Genomic DNA, 26,520 nt, shown 5'->3' on the forward strand with positions numbered 1-26,520 from the left:
AGGCAGCATTTGGAGCCTCTCCAAATTTTCATTTGTTGTTCAACTTTAAATGTGGTGCCTGCCCTTCAGTATTATCCAGTAATGAAGTGTAAGTAACTTTTGATGAGAGTCTATACCATATAAATTGGGCAATGATTGCTAATGACACTGGTGCTGTGGAAATTCTTGGTTGGCTGCAGGCATTTTTCTGCCGAGGACACCTTCAGAATCTGTTCCGTTTCTTTCTCTTCTCCTGAAGGACACTGCTCGCCCTTGGGTGCCATGTGGGAGTGGCAGACGAACACACAGAGGAAAGAGTGAAAAGGCTGAAGCTGTCTGCCAAGTGAGAGACACTCAGTTTCTCATCAGGATGTTTTCTGATGAAAAGGCTGTTTGTTTTCGCTCTTTTGTGGGGTGTGTCATCAGTCATCAAAATTCAACAGATAAAATATTGTCATAAGCATAATGTTGAGATGAAGAAGAGTACCACCTGAAATACCCTGACCTTGACCCAGCTGTCACCTTTTAACCTCCATTTCTCATGTACTGTATGATGTGTCAATGATGCACAGCTATGAGTTGTCAAGTGGATACAAGCCAGCCCCTATGGACCTGAGCCACATCAAGCTGTCTTCCACCCAAGAGGCCATGGTGGACAAGCTGGCAGAGAATGCACACAATGTATGGGCTCGTGATAGGATCCGCCAGGGCTGGACCTATGGAATCCAACAGGTGTGGCATATGCATTTGGGAGTCTCGGAAGTGTTATTGATTTGCTTTGGGAAGGAGTTGAACCCACAGGAAGACAGTACATGAAAAATATATCAGCTGCACCATTTCTAAAGGCATGGTTGCACGGAAAATGTCAGTGCTGAGTGGCTTGTTGGACTGGCACCCTTAAGAAGAAGGCTTGTTTTCACTGTTCCTTCTGTTTCACTCTCTGCACTACTCTTACTGGGGAGCTCAAAACCTGAAAAGAAGCTAGTTGCTTACACATATCTCCAACTGGTTCCTTGCAGATAACAGCATCTTGTAATGCTACTGGATGAAGTAATGAATAGACTGCAACCTGTAGAAATTATTCATTGAGGGTGTTGAGAAACATGCAACAAAGTGCATCAGGATAGCATAAGAACATAAAGCTTGGGGAAAGTTCAGTGCCAGTTAGTCAATCTTGATATTCAAATGTATCAGGGTCTTAAAGGATATTGGGCACACAAGTGGTTGTGCTTCTGAAGGATAAGCATAAATTCTAATTGTTGACCATCTGCCCTTATCGTGTTTAACATCCCAGGATGTGAAAAACAGAAGAAACCCTCGGCTGGTTCCATACGCCTTGTTAGATGAGCGTACCAAGAAGTCCAACAAGGACAGCCTGAGAGAGGCTGTCCGAACTTTGCTGGGCTATGGCTACAATCTGGAGGCACCGGACCAAGACCATGGTACGTTCTGTGCTTCCATCAAAACCATACATATCATTTGCATCATGATCATCATTATCACCATCACCTAAATATCTACTTCTTGCTGTGTGGACTTTCTGGTCTTGGAATAAATAACCTCAAGAAGCTTGTTTGATCATTTAAAAAGTTGAATAAATAATATATTGCTAGTTATCTTTTTTGGAATTTCATCTCTGATTCTGACTTTGTCATAACAATATTTTTTGAGTATATGTTTTTTTACCATGATGAGATGTATCAGGAGGATGCGGTGGCGCAGTGGGTTGGGCCACAGTCCTGCTCTCCGGTGGGTCGTGGGTTTGAGTCCCGCTTGGGGTGCCTTGCGACAGACTGGCGTTCTGTCCTGGGTGTGTCCCCTCCGGCCTTACGCCCTGTGTTACCGGGTAGGCTCCGGTTCCCCGCGACCCTGTATGGGACAAGTGGCTCTGAAAGTGTGTGTGTGTGTGTGTGTGTGTGTGTGTGTGTGAGAGATGTATCCGTTTGTTGCAGCCTAGTACATCTGTTGACTGTAAAAGTACAGGATCATGAATCAAATTTATTGGACTTCTCTGGAGTATGTGTGCACAGCTGCTGAGTCCATTTGAGTGTGATGCTGGACTTTTTTGTAGTATGTTGGGGTATGTCACTCCCTTTAGCTATTTCGGGGGAAGGGGACAGGAAATGGGGGAAGCGACCAATTTAGTTGCCAGGAAACTAGGAGAATCTCCATGTTTTGTTGTTGCTCCTGTTAGGGTAAATAGCACTGTGGATATTTAGCCTTACTGGCATGATTGTGATCAAGAACATTATTTGGAGGGCAGTCGCCTTGTGAATATCTATTGATTATTTGATTTTCATGAAGCTTATGTTAATTATTGTTGAGGTTCTTGTACATCCTCTTACAGCAAGTGATAAAATTAAAATTTCAGTTTAATTGTTCTTTTGTCGCTTTTCTAACCACAGAGGATGTGCAACATAGAAAAGACTCCTGCTTCTCTATTCTTCATAAATTATCCCAGTGATATTCCCTTTTCTCTTTTTGCACCTTTTAACCTGTATCCTAGTATCCTGTGTCCTGTTCCCGTGCTGCCACGCCTCCTCATGAGCCTGAAACTTCTGTCTTCTGTGTACTTCAGCTGCTAGGTCCGACATCAGCAACATGTTAGCCGAGAGGTTTCGCATCTTCCGCGCAGAGAAGACCTACAGCGTCAATGCCGGGAAATGGTACTTTGAGTTTGAGGTTGTGACGGCAGGGGAGATGAGGGTGGGCTGGGCTCGACCAGGCTGTCTGCCTGACCAGGAGCTGGGATCCGACGACCAGGCGTTTGTCTTCGATGGCTTCAAAGTGAGTCATGATTTCTCCCGCAGTACCACGGCTGTGTCCGAAGCTCACGTATAGCATTGTAGTGCTGTTATTTAGGAGTGTAGAAACTGCTGTACATCGTCGAACATGCAGGATAGATTCTGTTCCTTTCTGAAGACCATCTGCTGAAAACTTTTATAAGCTATAGGAGAAGCCATTAAAATTATTCAACATGACTTTAGAATTTTTATGTGCAGATTGTGGTGTAGTCCTTGCGGAGGTTGTCAGAATCTGCAGGGGGCACTCGTTTACATACTCAGTGATTAATACTACAGTTGCTGTCAGGTCCTAGAGTGAACTTTTTTCCTTCTTGGATTGAGGTTGAAAATGTAACAGAATAGAAGTGGAGTTAATTTTTGGAGAAAATGCTATAAGTTACTCTCTATACATGTTGGAAACATGGGAGCAGACTTAGGCAAGGTGTAGTGAGGCTGATAGGATAGTTCGGCGCAGTCCCAAGGAAATCCTCACTGACTTGGCCTTGTTGTTCCAGGCACAGCGGTGGCACCAGGGAAATGAGCACTTTGGGCGGTCCTGGCAGCCTGCTGATGTGGTGGGATGTATGGTGGACATGAACGAACGCACCATGATGTTCACACTCAATGGCGAAGTGCTGCTCGATGACTCTGGCTCCGAGCTGGCGTTCAAAGACTTTGAGGTTTGGGAAGGTCAGTGTCAGCAGTGGGAGCACAAGGTTTGATTCCCCTTGAAGGAAGGGGTATTGCATCACTTTTAGAAATACTTTGTTGCATCTCTTCAGTTTTTTTTCAGATGAATGATATATGATCCCCCCAAACTTGTCAAGTATGTACAGCTCAAAGTTTCAAGTTTTATTGTCATAGGTACAAGTACCGTGTCAAGTACCATGAAATTCTTCTTAAGTGCTTCTCCACAGACTATGAACAAAAACAATAGATGATACTGCACAAAACAATAAGTAATGCTAATAACAATAAATCACGGTAACAATAATAACAATTAATAACAGTAGACAGCCAGAGAACTTAAAACTGAGAATGCTTAAAGTGGCAGTGTAATGTGCCAATGTGCTTGGAAGCTTTGTTTCTTGAGATTATTTTGTTTATCATTAGGCCTACCTCAAACTGTGTTTTGGAAAGGTGTTGCTTTCATTTTGGACTAGCTTAGGTGTTTACACAGGCTTGTGTATCCAGGTGTTCCAGTCTAATTTGACTTCCTAATATATGTGCCCAATTCCTTTTGAGATTCCAGCAAGATTCAATTTTTTGGTCCCCCAATGCTGACAAAGTGTTATACCCCATCATTTTGAATTGAAAGAAATGCAAAGACACTAGGTACTGCTTTAAATTTGACAAAAGCCTTTGGAAAATTGATTGTACTAGGTCAGTGTGAGTCAGTGTGATGCTGAAGGAATTCTGTAGAAGCTCAGTGAAACCACTGGAAGCTTCTTGTTTTACAAGCTGCTGCAGGGGATAATGATTGTTCTGTATGAATGAATGAATCACCACCTGTGCTTGCTTAATGATCATAAGGAGACAAGTGTGCCTGTAAGGCTCACATTGCTGATAGAGCAAAACCAGGATCATTGCTCCTGCTTGGGGAAACAGATGCTACAAGATGGCTGTGTGATGTGCTTATTTGTGTTTCCAAATTGCTGAAAGCCTTGCTAGAGGTGATTTATTACTGCAGCTGACAATATCAAATGAGCACATATTCATTAAGATGATAAACTTCATGACTCTGAAATTGACTTTGAGCTGTAACAGTTGTCCGATGAAGGCTTTTCCTGTTTTGACTGCAAGCCATTTTTACCTTGGTGCCACCTACTGGTTACAGAAAGTACTGCTCATTTCAAGTCATGATCAGACAGAAAGGAAAACTTTTAGCAAGCGCTGTGTCCTGACTTGTTGTTGCAGAACATGAATGCGTGAGTCCAAGGATGTTACACTCGGTTTTCTTGCAGGATTTATCCCTGTGTGCAGCCTAGGTGTGTGCCAGGTAGGCAGGATGAATTTCGGGAAGGATGTGAGCACCCTGAAGTATTTCACAATCTGCGGCCTGCAGGAGGGCTTTGAGCCCTTCGCTGTCAACATGAACAGAGATCTGACCATGTGGTTTAGCAAGAGGCTGCCACAGTTCATTCCCGTCCCTCAGAACCATGAACACATTGAGGTGAGATGACCTGTTTATCTTCCTGCACAGGTGTAATTTTCACACTCACAAACCTCAATATTAGGAATCTAAGCAGAGTACAATGCTACTTTTTATTTTTAGCCAGCCATTTTTGTTGAAATGCACAAATTTTGTCTTTATCTGTCTTGTAAAGGTAACAAGGATTGATGGAACTATTGAAAGCTCACCCTGTCTGAAGGTCACACAAAGGTCATTTGGCTCACAGAACAGCAACAGGGACATCGTGTTTTACCGACTGAGCATGCCAATTGAGTGCGCAGAGGGCTTCTCCAAATCACTATGTGGCATACCTTCCAACGGCAGCTTCTTTTCTCCCAAGAAGGAGCTGGATGACTTTGAGACTGTTTCGGACTTTGAGGTCCTCATGAAAACTGCTCATGGACACTTAAGCTCCAACGGCCCTGAGAAAGACAAGGATGAGTTCAATAATCACAAAGATTACAACCAGGAAAAGCCATCAAAATTGAAGCAAAGGTTTGCATCGGGCTCAACATCAACATTTTCCCTTTCTCTTGTCATTTGAACATTTTTAATTTTTGTTACTGTTGCTTTGGAATTTTACTGATTGGCCACAAATATGAAATTGTTTTCCTTCTTTACCAGATTTTGGGAAGATTTTTGACTTTTCCATACATGAGTCCACAGTTTAGAACCCTCAGTGAATTAAAGCTTTTATCTACCACGTTTCTACTTTTTTCAGGTTCATGCTAAAGAGGACCAAGCCTGACTTAAGTACCAGTCACTCTTCCCCTCGTCTGTCAGAGGAAGTGCTGGCTGATGAGCGGGATGACTATGAATATCTGATGCAGACTTCAATGGTGAGGTTCTGTTTCAGTACAGTGTCACGCATGTCATACTTGTCTTTGCTTCAGCTCCGCTTCTGTTGTATATCTTTTTGCACCAAACCCAACCTTTAAAGTGCCTCTATTTTAAATGTAATTTCTGCAGTATGTTATTTTTCTAAACTCTCTTCAGTGATCAAAATTTGTGCACAGAATATAGATGTGTATAAAGGTTAATCCTGTACTTGCAGTATTAATGTTTTTTTTAACTTTACTGATTTACATCTCTAATTACTACTCTATACATTGCCATGTAATCAGTCTGAACCGGTGAATCTTTGTTTATATGTGTTTTGTGTCTTCTTCCTTTTATGCTTTCTGGTTTTCTTTCTCCCCAGTACTATTACTCTGTGAGGATCTTCCCAGGCCAGGAACCCTCTAGTGTGTGGGTGGGCTGGGTGACCTCTGATTTCCACCAGTATGACACAGCTTTTGATCTGGAGAAGGTTCGCACGGTGACGGTCACCCTTGGAGATGAGAAGGGGAAGGTCCATGAAAGGTCAGTCAAACAAGCAAACCATGAACAGAGCTTTCCTGGTGACCTCCTTTTATGCAGATTGCACCAGTTTATAGAAGGGAAAGACCAGTTTATAAAATGGATTAAACATGCTGCAGTAAAATAACCTGTGGCCATTATGCAGCTCTATACTCTTTTCTCCCTCAACGGCAGCATCAAGCGCAGCAATTGCTACATGGTCTGGGCAGGAGAGAGCACAAGTCCTGGACAGAGCCGCAACAGCAATGGGTTGGAGATCGGCTGTCTGGTGGACACTTCTCATGGATTGCTGACCTTCACCAGCAATGGCAAAGAGCTCAGCACCTACTACCAGGTGAGTAAGCCAATTTTTTAGCTATGTAATTCACTAAATGAAACATCTCCAATAATTCAATGTAATGATATGACCCTTCTAACGGTTTGGTTTAAATTTCAAAATTTGGTTTTAGCAGTTCACTGTGAAAATATGGAAATTATCTCAGATTATATAACACTGATGGTACAACTCACCCATGTAAGTTGATCAGGAAGGCTAAGTGCTTTACAGTATTGAAGAAATTTGTACTTCCATTGTTGTACAAAATGCTAAATCACAACCCCATGTTTAGCACTTCTTTTCATCAGATATGTATTTTTAACTTGCTGCCTGCACTCTGGACCTTACCAGGTGGAACCCAGCACCAAACTGTTCCCTGCAGTGTTCGCTCAAGCCACCAGCCCCAGCGTCTTTCAGTTTGAATTGGGCCGGATCAAGGTAACCATGCACCTGTGAAAATAGGTCAGCTGTTAACCTCCTGAGAACAGGCCCAGTCTGTGGGGATCTGGCCAAACCAGCCCCACTGCAAGATTCCGTCATGCATTTGTGAGGCACTTGTTTGTACAATGAACTACTTACTGCGCAGAATCTCTTTGCTGAATCTATTTCTTTGTTCTTGTTTGGCTCCCAAAAAATTGCTTCTTAGCAAATTGCAAATTGTGTGGAAAAGAAAAGATGTAGGTCTGTGAGTGACTTCAGCTACATTCCTGTTGGTTTTTTACTCTCTTTTCCCAATCCCTTCATTGCCATGCTGATTTTATGTGAGCATTTTTCTTTACTCTGGAATTGTTAATAAACTCTTAGTTGAGTAAAGGTTTTTGTACAGCACATGCTTTGGCTGATTTTTCAATTGATCCTGACCCTGAAGGCTCAAAGACAAAGCTCAATTAAATGTACTCAAAACATGTTTCTACTTATGTGGCATTGCAAATGTTGTTATGAACCATTTTTCTGTATGTATATTTTTGCTAAATTTTGCAAACGATATCTTGCAATTAATTACTATCTGTGAACTTAAAAAAGTTAACGTAAACACGCTTCAAATAATCAAGTGCGTGCAAACATTAAAGTCGCTGACTAGTTCTTATTTCTTCTTATTATTTCTAATTATATCTATGGTTCTGTCACTGCTCAAGTCCCAGTGTAGTGTCTTGAGATCCTTCCCACGGGTTTGGCTTAGTCCACCCACTGTCAATTCTGTTGCCAGAATGTGATGCCTCTCTCGGCGGGCCTCTTTAAGAGTGAGAGGAAGAACGCCATCCCTCAGTGCCCACCCCGGCTGCATGTGCAGTTCCTGACCCCCGTGCTGTGGAGTCGAGTGCCAAACCACTTCCTGGAGGTGGAGGCATCCCGCATCAATGACCGCCATGGCTGGCTGGTGCAGTGCTCCAAACCGCTACAGTTCATGTCCCTACACATCCCTGAGGAGAACAGGTACTGCTGACAGAACCACAGGAAGATCTTTGGCATTATGGGAAAAACTCTCCCCTGTACTGATTTCATGTTAAGAAATCTGTAGAGGGCATGCAAGATATGTATTGACCTCTAAGCATGAAACCATTGAGCAATTACATGAATGGTGTGAAATTTTACCATAGGGGATCTAAGGAAAATATATTGCTAAGAGGATTAGGTAGTGATGTACATGTGGTAGCCAGTGGTTGGTTAGATTGTTGCTATACCACTTCCCAGATCTGTGGACATCCTGGAGCTGACAGAGCAGAAGGATTTGCTAAAGTTTCATTACCACACCCTTCGGCTCTACTCTGCGGTGTGTGCCCTGGGGAACAACAGGGTGGCCCATGCACTCTGCAGCCATGTTGATGAGGCCCAGCTGCTCTATGCCATTGAGAACAAATACATGCCAGGTCTGCTACGGACGGGTTACTATGAGCTGCTCATCGACATCCATCTGAGCACCTATGCCACGGCGCGACTCATGATGAATAATGAATACATTGTGCCCATGACGGAGGAGACGAAGAGCATCACCCTCTTCCCAGACGAGAAGAAGAAGCATGGCCTGCCGGGGATTGGCCTGAGCACCTCTCTGCGGCCTCGCATGCGCTACTCTTCCCCTAACTTTGTCGGTGTTGGTGGGGACTTCTACCAGCACAGTCCTGAGTTCCCTTTGGAAGTCCTCAAGAGCAAGACAATTGAGATGTTGACCGAGGCTGTCCAGGAGGGCAGCCTGCATGTGCGTGACCCTGTTGGTGGAAGCACTGAGTTCCTTTTTGTGCCACTCATAAAGCTTTTCTATACTCTGCTCATCATGGGAGTCTTCCACAATGGGGACCTGAAGAATATCCTGCAGCTTATTGAGCCTAGTGTATTCTCTGAGGGCCCGGGCCATGAGCGGGCTGAAACCCCTGACTGCGGTGGATTCAAGGCTGAGCTCCAGATAAATGGTGTGGGTGGAGAAGATGACGGGAGGTCAGGAAAAGTCCCCAAAGTGGGATTGCTCCAGATGAAGCTCCCCGAGCCCGTCAAACTTCAAGTGAGATGCTGTGTGACTTCATATTATTCAATTCTTTATTCCTTTAAAAACAGCAGCCCTATTTAAATCTGCAAAGGATAATATGCATTTACATTTATATTAATAACTTTAGCAGATGTTTTTTTCCAAAGCAACGTATAACTCGGTTAAAACAAAAGTGCATTTCACCAACACACGGAGAGACAAAGCAAGCATAGATTACATGGGTGGCTGCACACACACACACACACACACACACACACACACACACACACAATGTTTACAATCACTTGTCCCGAGCAGGGTCACAGCAAACCAGAGCCTAACCCGGCAACACAGGGTGCAAGGCCGAAGGGGGAGGGGCACACCCCAGAGGGGATGCCAGTCTGCCACAGGGAACCCTAAGCAGGACTTGAACCCCAGACCTGCCACACAGTGGGCCCTGGCCAAACCCCCTGCACTACCACACCCCCCTAGCTCCATATAGAAATAATGAAATAAATGTACAGCCAAATAACTTACTACACTCAGCCCTCATGTAGTAGGGTCCTAATCAATGAAAAATCATTACAAAAGCTTATGAAAAATGCACCCTTTTTCATACAATAGGGTTATTATTCAGTACAAGAACATGTTGACTGTTACAGTTCAGTCAGTTTCTCTGATTTCACTGTTAAAACTGATATACATTACAGAGGTAGCTGTACATAGAATTGCTGGAGAGTATAACACTTTAAAAGAAATAACGTTAACAATAACATTGCATGAGTAGCAACGTATAGAATTGATATTTGGTGTTTTTGTATTTTTGAAAAATTGTACGATGTAAATTTATTGAGTGGATAGTTGATCCATGGAGTAGTGAGTATGAGAGAGATGTGTTTTTCAGACCATTCTTGAATGTTGAGAGATATTGAGGAGTTCTAAGGGAGAGCGGGAGATCATTCCACCACAGTGGAGTCATAAAAGAGAAGCTTTGGTCTTTTGATTTTGGACCTCTTGCACGTGAAACACCAAACAGCCAGAGATGGAAGGGTGTAGCAGAAAGTTTGGGGTACAGCAGCTGATTAGGTCTTGTAAGTATTGGTGATGCAGCACAACAGCTCTTAAAATTGAGATGGGCAGCTACAAGTAGCCAACAGAATGAGACAAGGAGGGGAGATACATGGGAGCATTTTGGCAGGTCAGACACAACTCATGCAGTGGCATTCTGTAACAGCTAAAGAGGTTTGATGGATTAGGCCAGGAGGCCAGACAGAAGGGAGCCAGTAGTCCATACCGGCTGTCACCCTGGTCTGTACCAGAAGCTGTGTAGTGTTTGTTGTGAAATAAGGGCAGATCCTGTGGGTGTTATGCATATTTTATACATGGCTATGGCATCAGTGTGGTCAGAGAAACAAAGACGTCAGTTGATCATTACTCCCAGACTCTTCACCAATGAATCAAATGAAATGAGGAAGTTGTCCACCTTCTTCGAGAGCTCCCATTTGTGATGTTGGTTTTAGAGAGGTTAATTTGTAGATTGAACAGACAACCAAGCACAGATATCCAAGAAGCATATATGTATATGGCTATACATAAGGAAGTGTCTGTAGCTACAGGAGTAAAAGAGAAGATGAGCTGGGTATTGTCGGCATAGCAGTAGTAGGAGGATCCCTGAGAGGTAATGATGGAACCAAGGGAAGAGGTATAGATGGAGAAGAGTAGGGGGCCCAGCACCAAGCCAGGCAGAAGAGACAGGCTGAGGAGGAATCAGACAGCCTGTAAGTTACCTTGGACAAAGACATCTGCTAAGTAAAGATTCGCAATCTAAGTATAGGTTTTCAAAAACAACTTGCAATTAACAGTGTCTGTGGTGATCTTTGGATGACAAACCATTACAACGTTCTTACCTTTGGAAACTATATCCTATCATGTTGGCTTTGTTTTAATATATACAATAACGCTGGGCTGCAGTTTTTACTAGACTAATAAAAATGTACTGTTGTTCGGTAAAAATAATGAAAGATAATTATAGTTTTCCCATTGTTCCCTTTTGAAATTTAAGACTGACAAGGTATTTTACATCACAGTACTTTCAGTTGGACTGATCACGGTTAACGATGATGGATTCTGGTTTAATAGCTCTTCCAAGTGACCTTGGGGCTGAGAACCTTCTTTCTTAGAGGTAGTTTTAGTGCTTGGCCTGTTAGTCCTATTTACCTCTGTAATGCAGAAGGCATTTGCACAGCTGATTTGCGTTCTCCCACTGCAGACTGAGCTCTCTTTCCTGCCTTCCTTCACATAGATGTGCCACCTTCTGCAGTACCTGTGCGACTGCCAGGTGAGGCATAGGATTGAGGCGGTGGTGGCCTTCTCTGATGACTTCGTTGCCAACCTCCAGGAGAACCAGCGCTTTCGCTATAATGAGGTGATGCAGGCCCTTAACATGTCTGCTGCCTTGACAGCCAGGAAGACAAAAGAATTTCGCTCACCTCCCCAGGAACAGGTTGGCCACCATCCTGTGCTGTTCTCAGCACCTCCCTTATCTCCTTCCCATTCTGCTATCCAGCTCTCTTCTTCTGGTGGGCCTACATGCCTCACCCTGCCCCTTTTGGCTTCTTCCTGTCAGATCAACATGCTGCTGAATTTTAAAGATGAGAAGCAGGACTGTCCATGCCCGGAGGATATCCGAGAGCAGTTGCTGGACTTCCATGAAGATCTGATGAAGCACTGTGGTAGGCCACTCTGTTATGTTCTGCTGCATCTTTTCCTCAGCTTATGACTGCAGTCAGGACCAGAAGTATGTTCCTCATTCGATTTGTTTGTTACTCCATAGTCCCCTTTACCACTAATTCACAATAAATATAAGCCTGACTACACAAAATTTCCTCAGTTTATTCTCTAGAAGTCTTGGATGAAGCTATAATAAAAATACATTGTAAGATTAATTATGGTTTTGGCTTTAAGCTACATCAAGATGAAGACTATTTCAACATGACCGGAAATATAAATTTGCTCCCTCCACAAACTTCTACACAGTGTTAATTGTTAACCAGTTCATTCCATAAACACCTGCAACACTTTTTTATGTCTTATCACCAGTACTCAGAAACACCAGATATGAGCTGTAAACACTGTGGAAGGGAGTCAAAGTAGTCCCACTCCTCTTGTGTTTTGCGGTGTTTTACTGTAATCTCTCAGATTTGAAACATAGATTACTTTTGCTCTGCAACAGATAAACATTTAGGAAAAAGAGAAAATGCAGTTAAAAATAAATAAATGCACTAATACAAATAAATATTTGTATTTTCCAAAATTTGAAACACAGCCATTTATAACACCAGGAGCCACTATGTGTGCCCTGTCAAGACAGTATGGAGGTGCTTTTTTCAGTTGGACTTGCAAATCTATGAGCTATTTTGTATGTTGTGTGCAGGCATCGAGATCGATGATGACAAGACAAATGAGGCAGATGGTGACTTCACCATCAGGGGCCGGCTTTTGTCCCTTGTAGAGAAAGTGGCATACCTGAAGAAGAAAAGAGCTGACCTACCTAAGAAAAAAAAGGCCAAAAAGCCCAGTAAGGGACTTTCTGCCAGTTACTGTGAATGCATTGCAGTTATAGACCTCAGGTTTCTTGCCCTAAAAATTGATCCCTAGCCACTTGTCCTCTGAAAAGCTGAGCTTCCCCCCTCCCCCTCCCAGCTACACTGCAGCAGCTGATCTCGGAGACCATGGTGCGCTGGGCCCAGGAGTCGGTGATCGAGGACCCAGAGCTGGTCCGGGCCATGTTTGTGCTCCTGCACCGGCAGTATGATGGCATTGGGGGACAGGTGCGCGCCCTGCCGAAGACCTACACCATCAACTCGGTGTCTGTGGAGGACACCATCAACCTGCTGGCCTCGCTGGGCCAGATACGCTCCCTGCTGAGTGTGCGCATGGGCCGTGAAGAGGAGAAGCTCATGATCCGGGGCCTGGGGTAAAGATGGGTGGTTTCTTTTCTGCTGCATGCGCTATACTGCAATCGTCTACCTTATTCCCTCTCACTCTTTTCTTTTGTCTTTCTGCCCTTCACTTGCTCTTTCTTTCTCTGTGAATAGGACAATGCAGTAAATTCTACTGCTTCTCAAATCACATTATGTGGCCCTATGTATCAGTTTCGTGAGAAAAAAGCAATGGTTTAAGAACTGAATTACTTTTTTCCATGTAGTCTAACTGTATGCAGAAAATTTTTCATAGAATAAAATCATAATTGAGTGTGATTTTCTAGAGGAAATAAAAACAAAAATTCAATGAGCAGATGTCAGCACAGCTTTAAAAAATGGTAAAATTCAAGAATACAGGCACTGTTCTGACATGTGCCTTGTGTTTTTCTGCTGTTTCTTACAGTGATATTATGAACAATAAAGTTTTCTACCAGCACCCAAATTTAATGAGAGCACTGGGTATGCATGAAACAGTCATGGAAGTGATGGTGAATGTGCTTGGAGGAGGAGAATCCAAGGTAATTAACATTTTTTTCTTCTAAAAATTCTTACTGTGAATTTTTTTGTTGATGTTTTCAGAAATTACTTTTTTCATTGTTTTGTACCTGTCGTTAAGTTTTGTTTCTTCAGAAACATAGTAATATAACTCATTTAATGATTTTAGTGTGTCTTCACTGTTTGAATTTATGCATGGAGTGAAACCTAATATAACCAGTAATATACTGTTGACTTTTTTATTACTTCTGTTAAGGAAATCACATTTCCTAAGATGGTGGCCAACTGCTGTCGTTTTCTTTGCTACTTCTGTCGCATCAGTAGACAAAACCAAAAAGCCATGTTTGATCATCTCAGTTACTTGCTGGAAAACAGCAGTGTTGGACTTGGTAAGCTTTCCTTTTCCATACACTCCTATACACACTGTTGGTTTAGCTGGGGGAGCAGGTGGTGTCCCAGGGTTTGAATCCCTTTAAGCACCTTTGATCGAGGTACTTAGATGAGCTGACTGAGAAAAAAAAGTTACCCACTGGTATAACTGACTAAATTATTGTGGGTGGTTAGTATACAAACGTAACAACGTAACTAACTTCGGACAAAGGCATCGGCTAAATTAATAAACGTAAGTGTGTTATGTACGACTGCCGCAGCATGTCCAATAAGGAAACATCTTTCGTCACATCACATTCTGACAGTGTTTGTGTTTCTGGTTTTGTTGGCATTTAAAAATTGCCAGCAAGTAGGCTGTGTGACTAAGCTTTGACTGTTCTGCAATATGTTACCGTACAGTTGTGCAGTGTAACGCATGGCTGCAACTTCTGTGGCTCAGTGTTTTCTGTGGTGTTCCCTACATTGTGGTGCCTGTCCTCATTATGGCTGTTTGGTGACCTGGCCTCTCCACAGCGTCCCCCTCCATGCGAGGCTCCACTCCTCTCGATGTGGCAGCTGCCTCTGTGATGGATAATAACGAACTTGCCTTGGCCCTCCGGGAGCCAGATCTGGAGAAGGTAAGAGTCCCTCTTTTTCATTTTTTGTTTGTCCCTTGAAAAAAACTATTCAGGGCATTGAGCAGGAAAAACTACTGCAAAGGGTCCATAGTTACACTTAAATAGCTTACCAGCAAAGAGAACTTTATTAAAGCAAAGCTCAGTTGAATTAGTTAAATTCATTGTTAATTGGGTAATTTGTCTTTATGTTTGTGTTATCTCTCTTTTAATTAAAGGGCAGACTTGTTCTCTTTTAATACTGGAAGTCTGCCTATACTCTACCTCAATTTACAAAGTCACACCTGTTCTGTCTTGCTGGTTTAAATCTGAGAACACTGTGTGGAGGCAGCAGGAACACAGCAGCTGATGGTTGGGTGTGCTGCAGTGGCACTGCGTTGACAAAACGCATGTTTTACATGTTTATAAGTCTTTTACTGTAGGGACACGGTGATGCAGATAGTAATGTTGGTGCCTCAGAGGCCCTAAGTTGTTTGGCGGGAATGGGGTTTGAATCCAGGTCAGGGCATGTGGAGTCTGCATGATGCCCCTGTGTTTGCACCCTGAAAACATGCATGGAAGAGGGCAGTGGCACACCCCCTTGCATGGAAACCACACAAGTGGTTGCTATGAGGCAGCTTCAACTCAAAGGCATATCCCCTTTCAAGTACTATACTGTGATTGTTTGGCTGTATAGAATCGTACCTCTTAGGTAGGTCATCTGTAGTAGCCTGGTTAGCTCACCATTGCATTCCCCTTTCTACTCACAGGTTGTTCAGTATCTGGCTGGGTGTGGCCTTCAGAGCTGCCTGATGCTCGTGTCTAAGGGCTACCCTGACATTGGCTGGAACCCTGTGGAAGGGGAGCGCTACCTGGATTTTCTTCGTTTTGCCGTATTCTGTAATGGTAAGATTCTTATCTCTGTCGATCTCAAGAGCTTTTTGATCTATGTGAGCAGCACACATTTTTATACAGTCATCCTAAGGTGAAGTTACCACATAGTATGGACAGCTGGCGAAGGGAAAAACATCAGTAATCTGTTTTATTTGCATAATAACTTGAGGGTATTATTCATTTTTTATGTATTGTTTCAGAGTTTTGCTTTCTTTGGATTTTTGCTAAAATCCAGTCATGGGACAAAGATGTTGTGTGGCTACTCTGGTTCACCCCTTCCCTTAGGTGAGAGTGTGGAGGAGAATGCCAATGTTGTGGTGAGGCTACTGATTCGCAGGCCAGAGTGTTTTGGCCCTGCCCTGCGTGGGGAAGGTGGCAATGGGCTCCTAGCTGCTATGGAAGAGGCCATCAAGATTTCAGAAGACCCCAGCAGGGACGGCCCCTCTCCCACCTCCGAGTCCAGCAGGACCCTGTAGGTGGATGTCTTGCACAGTATTGCATTTTCCTTGGCTTTTCTTTATGAGGGAGAGTGGCTTATTCAAAACAAAGTCTGCCTTTTAAGTTGCTATAAGTAGAAGCTACCATGTTACCTTTGTTACATTTATAATGGCTATGCAGCGTCCATCTCCAATTAAGTGGGTTATTAAAGGAATGAAATAGTTCTTACTGAGTAGGAAAAAAGCCTAGTCTGGATTTACAGGTTCTTAGAATGTGTCAGTTGTGCTGTGGAGACATGACCTCTGCCCATCTATTAAGTCCAAGGTGAGTTCAAACCAAAGAACAAGTGACCAAACATTGTTGTGCCCAGAGCAGAGCTGCTGTTCTTTAAGCTCTAAGCTACAGAATCTCACAACTTCTCATGTGTAGCCAGTCTGAGAATGTGACCCAACTTTTTGATGACTTTGTTAAGGGACCACAGGGGCATGTTAGCATTTTCTCTCTATACCTTAGCCCAAAGTAGTTTCTCATTAGTCTACACTGTTCCCAATCTGTCGGACAGTGCCAGGTGTAACATAAACGTTCCTGTTGTTTCCTGGGAAGTCACAAAGTGGGCCACTGTTCTCTATATATTTTTCCTTAGCAGTGTATCACTGCAAAAGTGCCGTTTCTGTTATTTTCCATTTTCTGATAAAGAAAACTAGATGGCTTGCCAATTACATACTTTTGCAGATTGTGCCTTAGCACAAAGATTTTTAGCAGGGGGAGATGTTTGCATCAACATATCAAAAAATTGCTTTATTCTTTTTCTCTGTAGCAGTGATATGCTGGAGGATGAAGAGGATGACACCATCCACATGGGCAATGCCATCATGACATTTTATGCAGCACTAATTGACCTGCTGGGGCGCTGTGCACCTGAGATGCATGTGAGTCAAACATTGGCTAGAGGAACCGGAACAGTGAGGTTCTAGTTCTAATCTGTACCACATTGCTGTGTTCCTCCAATACTGGCACTGGTTTGTACAGTTGGTTGTATGTATGTATCATGATCCCATTGCAAGCAGGTACTCTGATCTCACTGTAATGAGGTACCATGATGCCATTGCACAGAGAAACTGTGAACGTATTGTGTGGGTGTACCATAATTCTGCTGCAAGGATGTACCACGATCCCATTGTACAAATGTACCATGATCTCTGAGTGAAGAAACTTCTGAAAAACTTCGACCCTCATAATTAAGTTAAAATGAAGTTTTCTGCTTTATTTTACTGTGCAGTCCACAGATTTCTGTTTCTGGAAGGCTATTGTAGCTTATGAAGTACAATTTGTTCTACAGAAGTCCTACCAAATCTTATTGTCTCTCCTCTATATTTGGATATTTTTAACTCCTCTGTTGTATTCTCAGAGTCAATGCTTCACACTGAGTTGGAAAAACTGCAAGATTTGTGATATCTGATGTGTCATCAAATATGCTGTCACAGACTTTTCATTCTCAGAGCCTCCACAGTATGACAGGCCATCTAACAGATCATATAGGATTCTGACTCTGCTACCCTATGGTATTCTGTAGTTGATCCATGCCGGGAAGGGAGAGGCCATTCGGATTCGAGCTATCCTTCGTTCTCTGATTCCCATTGAAGACCTTGAAGGGGTGATCAGCATCCCGTTCCCCATGCCAACTGTTGCCAAAGGTCAGTCTCCAGCCAACCCCTTTAATGTGGTTCATATATCTTTATCTCCATACTCTTAAATAGAACTCGGTGCATTTACTCAGAAGTATACAAAGAATGCCTCCGTCATTAAGTTTTGTTGATGTACACTGAAAAATTTGTTGAGCTGTTTGTCATCCCTTGAAGAAAAGACCTATTTTAAGTAGCTATTTGGGTGACTTGAGCTAATGAGCCAAGATAATGGTCTCAGAACACACTGTTCTTGCTTAGAGCGATGAACACATTCTTCAGCCTGCCCCTTTTTTTCCTCTACATTAAAGAAGACTGATGTAAACAAATACAAGAAAATGTCAACATTTAGCAGCTGGAAATGTGTTAATTAGACCCTTTTCTTGTCTTTCAGTGATGATGTGAAACTGACCTCCCGCTGTACTGTTTGTATGTGTATATGTGTCCTCAGATGGAACAGTGGTGGAGCCGGATATGTCGGCAGGCTTCTGTCCAGACCACAAGGCAGCCATGGTCCTTTTCCTCGACCGTGTGTATGGGATTGAGGACCAAAACTTCCTGCTCCACCTCTTGGAGGTGGGGTTCCTGCCAGACCTCCGAGCAGCTGCATCTCTAGATACGGTAAGTCATCACTTGGGAATGTAAACAAAAAAGACATATGAGATGGCAGGTCTGCGCACCCCATTGCTTCCCGACACAATCACATTGAACAGATCACCAGTCAAAATGATGATTTCATGAAGAAAATAATTCCTGTTCCTTCAGTAACGGTCAAACAGCGGCTCAGCTCCAGAGTAATGCTGATATTCGTCACTTGTGTTCATACGCAAATGGTTTTATGGTTCAGTAGCTCTTATTGTGTTTTAGTGATATACTCCTTGCAAATGTAATTTTTATGGCTGCTGGTTTACTTGTTATAACAGCTGCTTTTATTCTTAACTTACCTCACAGTTTTAGATAAGATGTGGTTTGTTATACCAAAACTGTTTGGGCTTTCTCAAGGGTTCTCAAGGGTTTTTTCCATGTCTAATCCCAATGCTACCTATTCAGACAGAAATCCAAATTATGAGGAGGAAATTGTGATCGCGTAACATGCTGAGTTATGGCGCGAGCCACTTGTCATCATTGGGGCTAATGCTCTGCCCCCCCATCTCGGGTCCGCAGGCTGCTCTCAGCGCCACTGACATGGCCCTGGCCCTTAACCGCTACCTGTGCACTGCCGTACTGCCCCTGCTCACCAAGTGCGCCCCGCTGTTTGCCGGCACGGAGCCCTATGCCTCGCTTATCGACTCACTGCTGCATACCGTCTACCGGCTGTCCAAGGGCTGCTGCCTGACGAAGGCTCAGCGCGACGCCATCGAGGAGTGCCTGCTGGCTGTGTGTGGGTGAGAGGGACAGTCTTCTACCTCTAGCCCACCCGGCCTCCTCTCTCCTTTCTTCTCTCTCTTCTCATTATAAAGTCTGAAAATACATTTGCACTGTGGTCAAAGGTTAGAGTAATTCTCAACCTCTTTAAACTGCTGCCAGGGCTCAGCCGGAGGTCTCGTGCATTTGCCTTGGAGGGAAATGTCACTTTCACTGTACACTAATCCAGATCTCATGTGTCTCAGCATATTTCATTAACCATCAAAAGAAATGTGTCCCTCATTAAGCTTCACTGGCATCATGAGGATCCAAGAACCCCCTTTTCAAAGCCACTGATATATCACACATCACTGGTGTACAGTGTGTGGAGGAAGGTGGAAGGAAGAACTTGCAGTATGACTCACACTTTCCATGATAAGTTTTTGCTTGAAGATAATCACTGCAGCACTGCTCTGTCTTTGTGTCTCTGTGTATCACTGTCTGTGCACCAGTATGTTTGTGCCAGAGAACCTATACCATGACTCTGTACTTCTGTCTTAGTGTGTTTGTATTGCTGTCTGTACCTGTGTGTGTTATCTTTTCACAGGAAACTGAGACCCTCGATGATGCAACACCTGCTCAGGCGATTGGTGTTTGATGTTCCCCTCCTCAATGAACATACTAAGATGCCTCTCAAGGTCAGGATCAGTTCATATTTTTTAATCGTGTTTTCTGATGGATACATGCAGGGCTCTGTACAGTTTATTCCTTGTTCATGTTTAAATGAGTGCCAACTATGATGTCATCAGTGTGGGTTTGGGACAGTTTGTGCTGGCTGCTGGCTGTGTTTCTGCTGAAGGTGTGATTTCATGTTGACCTTGGGGTCTGCTTCATGTACACCTGAGCAAAAAAATATGCCAGTGTGAATGTTTACAGTTATGTGTGGGAGGAGGAGTGGGGGAGGAGTCTGCAGTAGAGACAGGAGACTAGGACAGTAAATGGGAGGGGGAAAAAGCTCTGGTGAAGGGGTCTCTGACTGGGGTTCTTCTAGGAAGGAGACCTGTAGATGGGGAGGAAATGTGGAAGGGGGTGATCTGGGGTGGACACCTGAAACTAGAATGGGAGGAGAGGTCTGCAATGATGGGGAGGGGAGCATGGATGGAGGGAGAGGCTACTCAGGAACACCTTCTACTGATGGGCTTCTTTTCATTCTAGCTGCTGACTAACCACTATGAGCGCTGCTGGAAATACTACTGCCTATCAGGGGGCTGGGGGAGTTTTGGAGCTGCATCGGATGAAGAGCTGCACCTTTCCAGGAAACTCTTCTGGGGAATATTCGATGCTCTGTCCCAGAAGGTAGTGAGAGCACACAGTGCTGTACTGTGTGAGGTCTCTGTCATAAACACATGTCATGAGTCTTGAACCAGGCAAGAGCATTTCACCATGTCCAGCTCATACAATATGAAACAGTAAAGGCTTGAATAATATAAATTTTTTGACTGATGTTCCTAGCTCTTCACTGCAGATATGCAAATATTTTGGTCATAGTTGACATTAAGCACCTATGTGTAGTGAATGTGGAGGCTGACTTTTAAGTGTTTTGTGCCCTCTAGTGGTTAAAGAGTAAAATTGCTTTTTTGCCTCCCACTCATAAATATAACAGAATATGTTCTGTAATTTTATTTCAGTTAAATACATTTTTCACTTTTGTTTTCAAGCATACCAAAGGACAATAACAACATGAGCTTGGGTGCCATAATAAAATTATGCTTTGTACAGAATATGTGTGTCACACATAAAGCTAAGCCGATCATTTAAATTAAAGGTTAACATTAATTAGGGGTGCAGTGGCGCAGTGGGCTTGACCGGGCCCCGCTCTCCAGTGGGTCTGGGGTTAGTCCCGCTTGGGCTGCCTTGCAACAAACTGGCGTCACATCCTGGGTGTGTCCCCTCCCCCTCCAGCCCTACGCCCTGTGTTGCCGGGTTAGGCTGCGGCTCCCCGCAGCCCCGCATGGGACGAGCCGTTTCAGAAAGAGTGTGTGTGTGTGTGTGTGTGTGTGTGTGTGTGTGTGTTTTAATATTAACTGATGCTGGATATGCTCTATTTTGAAAAACCCATCCATCTGCCACTCACTGCCATTGCCTTGTTTTTTGCTTCTTTCTACAGAGGTATGACCAGGAACTCTTCAAGCTGGCCCTCCCCTGCCTAAGTGCTGTAGCTGGGGCACTGCCCCCAGACTACATGGAGTCCAGCTATGTGGCCATGATGGAGAAGCAGTCCTCCATGGATGCAGAGGGCAACTTCAACCCTCAACCGGCTGACACATCCAAGTAAGGCCCCCTGACTGTTAGCAAGCCCTTGTTGTGAAAACTGGTTTCTTTTTCCATTGAAGTGAGTTTTGTCTGTCATACCCTCTCATTGTATCTATAGCATCACAATCCCAGAGAAGCTGGATTACTTTATCAACAAGTATGCTGAGCACTCTCATGAGAAGTGGTCCATGGAAAAGGTGAGGATATGGGTGGAGAAGTATGAATGTGAGCTCTGAAGGAAATAGGACTGATAGACTGAAAATGATGATCCTTTTAGGAATGTGGTTGAGTAGCAGTTCTAAATAGTTGAACATGTGCATGACACACCTGTGTATTGTGTGCACTTGTCTTTGGGCTCGTTCAAACCCTTGGGTGCTTGTCCATCTGTCTATTCTATCCTGCAGTTTGCCAACAATTGGGTTCATGGGGACCAGCTTTGTGAGTCCTCCAAAGTGCATCCTCTGCTGAAACCTTACAAAGCCCTGTCTGAGAAGGTAAGGCTGACTGCGCTCACCCTTTTCTGGTGCCCTATTGTGTTGATCGCGACCCCGATATCCCCTCACCCCTGGGGCCATACGTTTTCCAGGAGAAGGAGTTGTACCGCTGGCCCATCAAGGAATCCTTGAAAACCATGCTGGCCTGGGGGTGGAGCATCGAGCGGACGAGGGAGGGTGAGACTGTGGGCTTGCACAACCGGGCACGACGCATCTCGCAGTCTAGCCAGGTACCACGTTCACGCCCGAGAGCTCCACACCCAACCTCTTGCAAGCTTGACTATTTTTACTGCTTGGTGATTACAAAAGCAACATGACATTGCTGTGTTTCCTATTTCCCACCTAGCTGTCTGTTGAGGGGGCCCATGGTTTCAGCCCAAGGCCAATTGACATGAGCAATGTGACTCTATCCAGAGACCTGCATGTGAGTGGAATTGCTGTTGATATCCCATTGTGGTGGTTCCCATGTGGCAGACGAGCATGTTCCTTCAAATGAATGCAATTTGTGCACAGAAATTATAAAAAAATGTAAACTAAACTTTGAAGGTTATAACATCGGTAGCTGATTTTGATTGGAAGTGGTTTGGATATTGTCCAACTGAGTGGTCTGCTTTGATTAAAGAAGCTACCCTGTCTGCTGAATTATTTTTGATTGATTTAATTTTATTTTAGCATGAGACCCATATTCTGTGTAGTTTTTAGTTGTTCTGGAGAATAGGAATTGTAAGAAAGATCACCACACCTGATTCATTTGCCTGTCTTTACAATTTTTATGTTCTATTTTCACCATGGTGGGTGGACATTTTCGAAGTGGAAGTCCAGCTACTGTTTATCCTAAGTGTATATATAATATTTTTTTCAGTCCATGGCAGAGCTTCTTGCAGAGAACTATCATAACATCTGGGCCAAGAAGAAGAAACTGGAACTTGAAGCCAAAGGTATCAGTGAGAGTCTGTGCAGGAGATCGAGTGGTACATTCACACATAGGTACGCCACCATCTGCCACACTTACAAACTGGACAGCATTTCCCCGTGTTAATGTTCACTTGTACTAAAAGAGTACATGATTTCATTCTGTTACACACCATCACTGTGTGACTGATTTAGAACAAGTTTTACTTTGTTTTGATTTCAGTTTAGTCAGGTCCAATACAGGATCCCTTTTTCATCAGTTTATTTCTGAAGCTGTTCCCTTTTTGTTCAGCTGATGTCTGCTTTTCTCTGACTGAGAAGCAGAGAATCTCAGTTTCCCAGGAGGTCACAGTGCACTTCAGTGTCCTTATTTTTGATTATTGGAGACATACTGCTGAGTGAGGGTCACCATGTTTTATCTTATTGCAGAGTATATTATATGTTCCATTATATTTATACATTTAGCTTATTCTTTTCTCCAGAGTGACTTAGTGTTATGCTTATATGCTAAACTACAGTATAATTATGTTAGAGAACAGAGGAGAACAAAAAAATTTGTTTTACAAACTTAGTAATCACAGTAAATTACATATTGCTGTTACTTGCTAAATTCAGTTTACTTGCGTACCAGGAGGAGGGAGCCACCCATTACTGGTACCCTATGACACTCTTACTGCCAAAGAGAAATCCAAAGACAGAGAAAAAGCACAAGATATCCTCAAGTTCTTTCAGATCAATGGCTACGCAGTCTCACGGTAAGAGCTGGTTGGTAACACGCAATTTCCCTTCCATTTTGCTTTGTCTTCTTCTTCTTGTTATTATTAACCTTTATTCACCTTCAGCGTCTTTCTCCAAGGCAACATACAGTGATAGATAATCATTCTGTAAAAATTTGCCCATATATAAAGCAGTGTAATTTTTACTTTATTAGTTTTGGGAGTAAGTACCATGATTAAGAGTACTACAGCTGCAGTGGGATTTGAAGCAACAACCACCAGATTTTAAGGTATCAGCCTTAGTCAGGAGACCATCTGTTATCTCCTTACAGAATTCAGGTCAGAACCAAACAGATGCATCACTCTCATATACCTAAAGTAAGGAGGAAAGGCACATACTGCAGAGCAGGGCATTGCTGTCTTGTGAAAAGCAGAGGGGGTAGCAGGTGATACAGAGCCACACAGCCCATCTGATTGTACCATGCTGCTTACTTTCCAGGGCCATGAAGGAGCAGGAATTGGACACTCCATCCATCGAGAAGCGCTTTGCCTACACCTTCTTGCAGCAGCTCATCACATACGTGGATGAGGCTCACGAGCACATGTTAGAGTTCGGTGAGCAGGGCAGTCTTGACCTTTATTGACCCCCAGCAGTGGACCAGTACCCCTGTGCTCTGTCTTTACTTTTCACATCTGTCTTCAATTAGCATTGAGCAGTGTTATTCTTTTGCACTTTCTGTTTAAAATTTTTTTGTTTGATAATTTTGTAATACTGATAGCTGAGCTTGAGATTCAAGCTACAATATAGCGACAATATCATTATTACTTGTAAACTGGTTTAAAATTGTTACTTAATCTAGAATGCCCCGGAGGGGTGGGCAGCCACTGGCACTTGGACCCCTTGAGGTTTTTTCTCCCTTGGTTTTCAGTTGGGAGTTTTCGTTCCTTTCCTCTGTGGCCAGCAGGCTTACTTATATCTCTATAAAAGTATTATATTATGATAGTCGGTAGTCAACTGTCTTCTTTTTTCTTCATCTGATGTATTTGTTCTTCTTGCCTTATGCCTGTGTTAAAGCGCTCCGTGTCACTGCGTGAGAAGAGCGCTCTGTAAAATTAAATTAAATTAAATTAAATTGAATTGAATTGAATTGATACTGAACACCTTTGCTGATCATATCTGTTTGAAAGCAAACAGCTGGGTAGTGGTTTTTGGACAAGTCTTACTTCTTTTCCATAGATCTGGCTGCTCGTGCTAAAGGGGAGAAGATTCCTCATGAACAGCAGATGAAATTTTTTGGAAAGGTATGCTTCTGATCTTTCTATCGCTTTTAAGTTCTTGATACTGCATACTCAGAGATGCAACCTGCAGCTCAGCTGTTTACGATGGTCCTGTAGAGAACCAGGATATTCAAACTCCTGTGTCATGTGTCACGCACATGCTCGGTCTTATATTCTCATTATTATTTGAAAATGATACATGCAAAAAGATTGTATGACTTTTGCCAATAGCATTATTGTTCTGTAAAGCTGCAAGAACCAGAAAGATGGTATCAGCTGGTAAAACCTCCCACAAAACTATAATAGTTTAGTTGAGTGGCTCTTAAACCAGTCACCACCTGGTTTTGGGGGGGTGGGTAATGAAGTTTGATTCTCATCTGTACTTACATGTACATTTATTCATTTAGCAGACACTATTCTCCATTGCAATTTATGACTCAGCGGAAAGAAAAGTGCGTTTCACCAGCACATGGAGAGATAAAAGAGATGTAGGTTCTCAATTCTCAAAGTGCGGTAACTTCATCTGGTGTCACTGTTTGAGTGTACATTTTATGGGTAGCTGCACATAGGCCTACAAGTAATAAAATAAGTATACACTAAAATTATCTGCTACACTGTTTTCATATAGTTGGATCCTAAACAATAAAAAAAACATTATAACAGTTTAAGAAATATGCACCTTTTTTCATACAGTGAGCTTATTATACAGTACAAGGGCATTTTGACTGTTATGTAGTAATTTTACACCCACAATGGGTATTTTATTCTGGACAGCACCTTGTATCAGATGTTTTAGAACAGAGATGCATACTCGTCTTAAATTCAAAAGGTTTTTTGTTCCTCATTAATGTGAGTCTGGCTGTTTTTTTGACTCAGTGTATTAGCAAGAGGCTTAAACTTCCATAATGAAACCAACTAAATACTTCCTTCTTCCTGTCACGTTAATTGTCTCTTATCCTTTTGACTAGTGCTCCTCCCATTTCTAATGCTCACATTCCTACTAATGGTAAAACCAAGGTATCTGCCAGCCAACACGTAGTCTTTCCTAACATGAACAACAGAACATCTACACAAACAGCAACAGCAATAACTTATTTTTGTTGATAATCTTTTATTTAACAAGAGCACATGATCATCCACCACTATGGAAATTATAATTCTTACAGTTCAATTTCTAGCTAGGCTCCTAAGGGGAAACCCAGAGTATCAGATGCTAAAATATTTTGCGTCAGGAATTGGTTTTCCTTTTTTATAAGAAATAATGGTAATTTCACTAGCAGGGTGATTTTACTAAATACATTAACTCTTATGTCAGAAATGGATGCATGTAGTTATGATGTAAAATAAACTGCGACAGTACCACCACGACGTGGTAAACTCCATTTCCAAGGAGGATGTAGGGGTTTCTAAATTATGCCAAAGGTGTTGGAGCAAGGTTCTGTGTATTGGTGAGGAATATGGGTGATACTCCATTTAGCCCCTGGGGTTGCACTACAAAAGAGATAAATGATTGCTTGTTCAGTTGAAACCAATGAATGTGATGTCTCTAATGATCAATTAATATAAATGAGCTTTTAAAGTGGTCTTTTATCCAGAAGTCCTGTGTTGGGTGAACCTTATAGTTCAACAGCAGGTATGAAAACAACACATATCCCTCTTACCAGGTGGTCCTGCCACTGATTGACCAGTACTTCAAGAATCACCGTCTCTACTTCCTGTCCACGGCCATCCGTCCCCTCAATAGTGGAGGTCATGCTTCCAACAAAGAAAAGGAGATGGTCACCAGGTGAGAGCTTCACAAGGAAGAATGATGAAAGACGACAAAAGATGAAAGAATGCCACCATACCCAAATTGTTATAATATCTCACTGGTTATGGACATACATGTAATGTTTCTGCTGATTGGTTCACCTGAAG

General features: G+C 43.0%; 1 protein-coding gene across 3 annotated transcripts in view; it reads left to right on the top strand.

The window, feature by feature from the left end:
* The window catches only part of ryr2a (ryanodine receptor 2a (cardiac)), a 138,726-nt gene that overhangs the window by 80,081 nt on the left and 32,125 nt on the right, over positions 1 to 26,520 (top strand). For all 3 annotated transcript variants that reach the window (XM_029248865.1, XM_029248867.1, XM_029248866.1), the window contains exons 24-61: positions 239 to 322; positions 552 to 711; positions 1,274 to 1,421; positions 2,558 to 2,766; positions 3,278 to 3,452; positions 4,727 to 4,935; positions 5,090 to 5,430; positions 5,657 to 5,774; positions 6,137 to 6,297; positions 6,469 to 6,628; positions 6,962 to 7,048; positions 7,818 to 8,044; positions 8,303 to 9,107; positions 11,374 to 11,574; positions 11,698 to 11,803; positions 12,505 to 12,648; positions 12,774 to 13,047; positions 13,458 to 13,572; positions 13,806 to 13,938; positions 14,453 to 14,556; positions 15,303 to 15,438; positions 15,712 to 15,898; positions 16,682 to 16,793; positions 17,438 to 17,558; positions 17,998 to 18,167; positions 18,711 to 18,931; positions 19,498 to 19,588; positions 20,106 to 20,246; positions 21,058 to 21,221; positions 21,322 to 21,400; positions 21,608 to 21,697; positions 21,790 to 21,927; positions 22,044 to 22,121; positions 22,560 to 22,635; positions 23,241 to 23,364; positions 23,825 to 23,940; positions 24,563 to 24,627; positions 26,268 to 26,389. In XM_029248865.1, coding sequence (XP_029104698.1) covers positions 239 to 322; positions 552 to 711; positions 1,274 to 1,421; positions 2,558 to 2,766; positions 3,278 to 3,452; positions 4,727 to 4,935; positions 5,090 to 5,430; positions 5,657 to 5,774; positions 6,137 to 6,297; positions 6,469 to 6,628; positions 6,962 to 7,048; positions 7,818 to 8,044; positions 8,303 to 9,107; positions 11,374 to 11,574; positions 11,698 to 11,803; positions 12,505 to 12,648; positions 12,774 to 13,047; positions 13,458 to 13,572; positions 13,806 to 13,938; positions 14,453 to 14,556; positions 15,303 to 15,438; positions 15,712 to 15,898; positions 16,682 to 16,793; positions 17,438 to 17,558; positions 17,998 to 18,167; positions 18,711 to 18,931; positions 19,498 to 19,588; positions 20,106 to 20,246; positions 21,058 to 21,221; positions 21,322 to 21,400; positions 21,608 to 21,697; positions 21,790 to 21,927; positions 22,044 to 22,121; positions 22,560 to 22,635; positions 23,241 to 23,364; positions 23,825 to 23,940; positions 24,563 to 24,627; positions 26,268 to 26,389 — 6,192 coding nt within the window. The remainder of the gene's footprint in view (positions 1 to 238; positions 323 to 551; positions 712 to 1,273; positions 1,422 to 2,557; positions 2,767 to 3,277; positions 3,453 to 4,726; positions 4,936 to 5,089; positions 5,431 to 5,656; positions 5,775 to 6,136; positions 6,298 to 6,468; positions 6,629 to 6,961; positions 7,049 to 7,817; positions 8,045 to 8,302; positions 9,108 to 11,373; positions 11,575 to 11,697; positions 11,804 to 12,504; positions 12,649 to 12,773; positions 13,048 to 13,457; positions 13,573 to 13,805; positions 13,939 to 14,452; positions 14,557 to 15,302; positions 15,439 to 15,711; positions 15,899 to 16,681; positions 16,794 to 17,437; positions 17,559 to 17,997; positions 18,168 to 18,710; positions 18,932 to 19,497; positions 19,589 to 20,105; positions 20,247 to 21,057; positions 21,222 to 21,321; positions 21,401 to 21,607; positions 21,698 to 21,789; positions 21,928 to 22,043; positions 22,122 to 22,559; positions 22,636 to 23,240; positions 23,365 to 23,824; positions 23,941 to 24,562; positions 24,628 to 26,267; positions 26,390 to 26,520) is intronic.

Source organism: Scleropages formosus, chromosome 24 (assembly GCF_900964775.1).
Source record: "Scleropages formosus chromosome 24, fSclFor1.1, whole genome shotgun sequence".
Lineage (NCBI taxonomy): Eukaryota > Metazoa > Chordata > Actinopteri > Osteoglossiformes > Osteoglossidae > Scleropages > Scleropages formosus.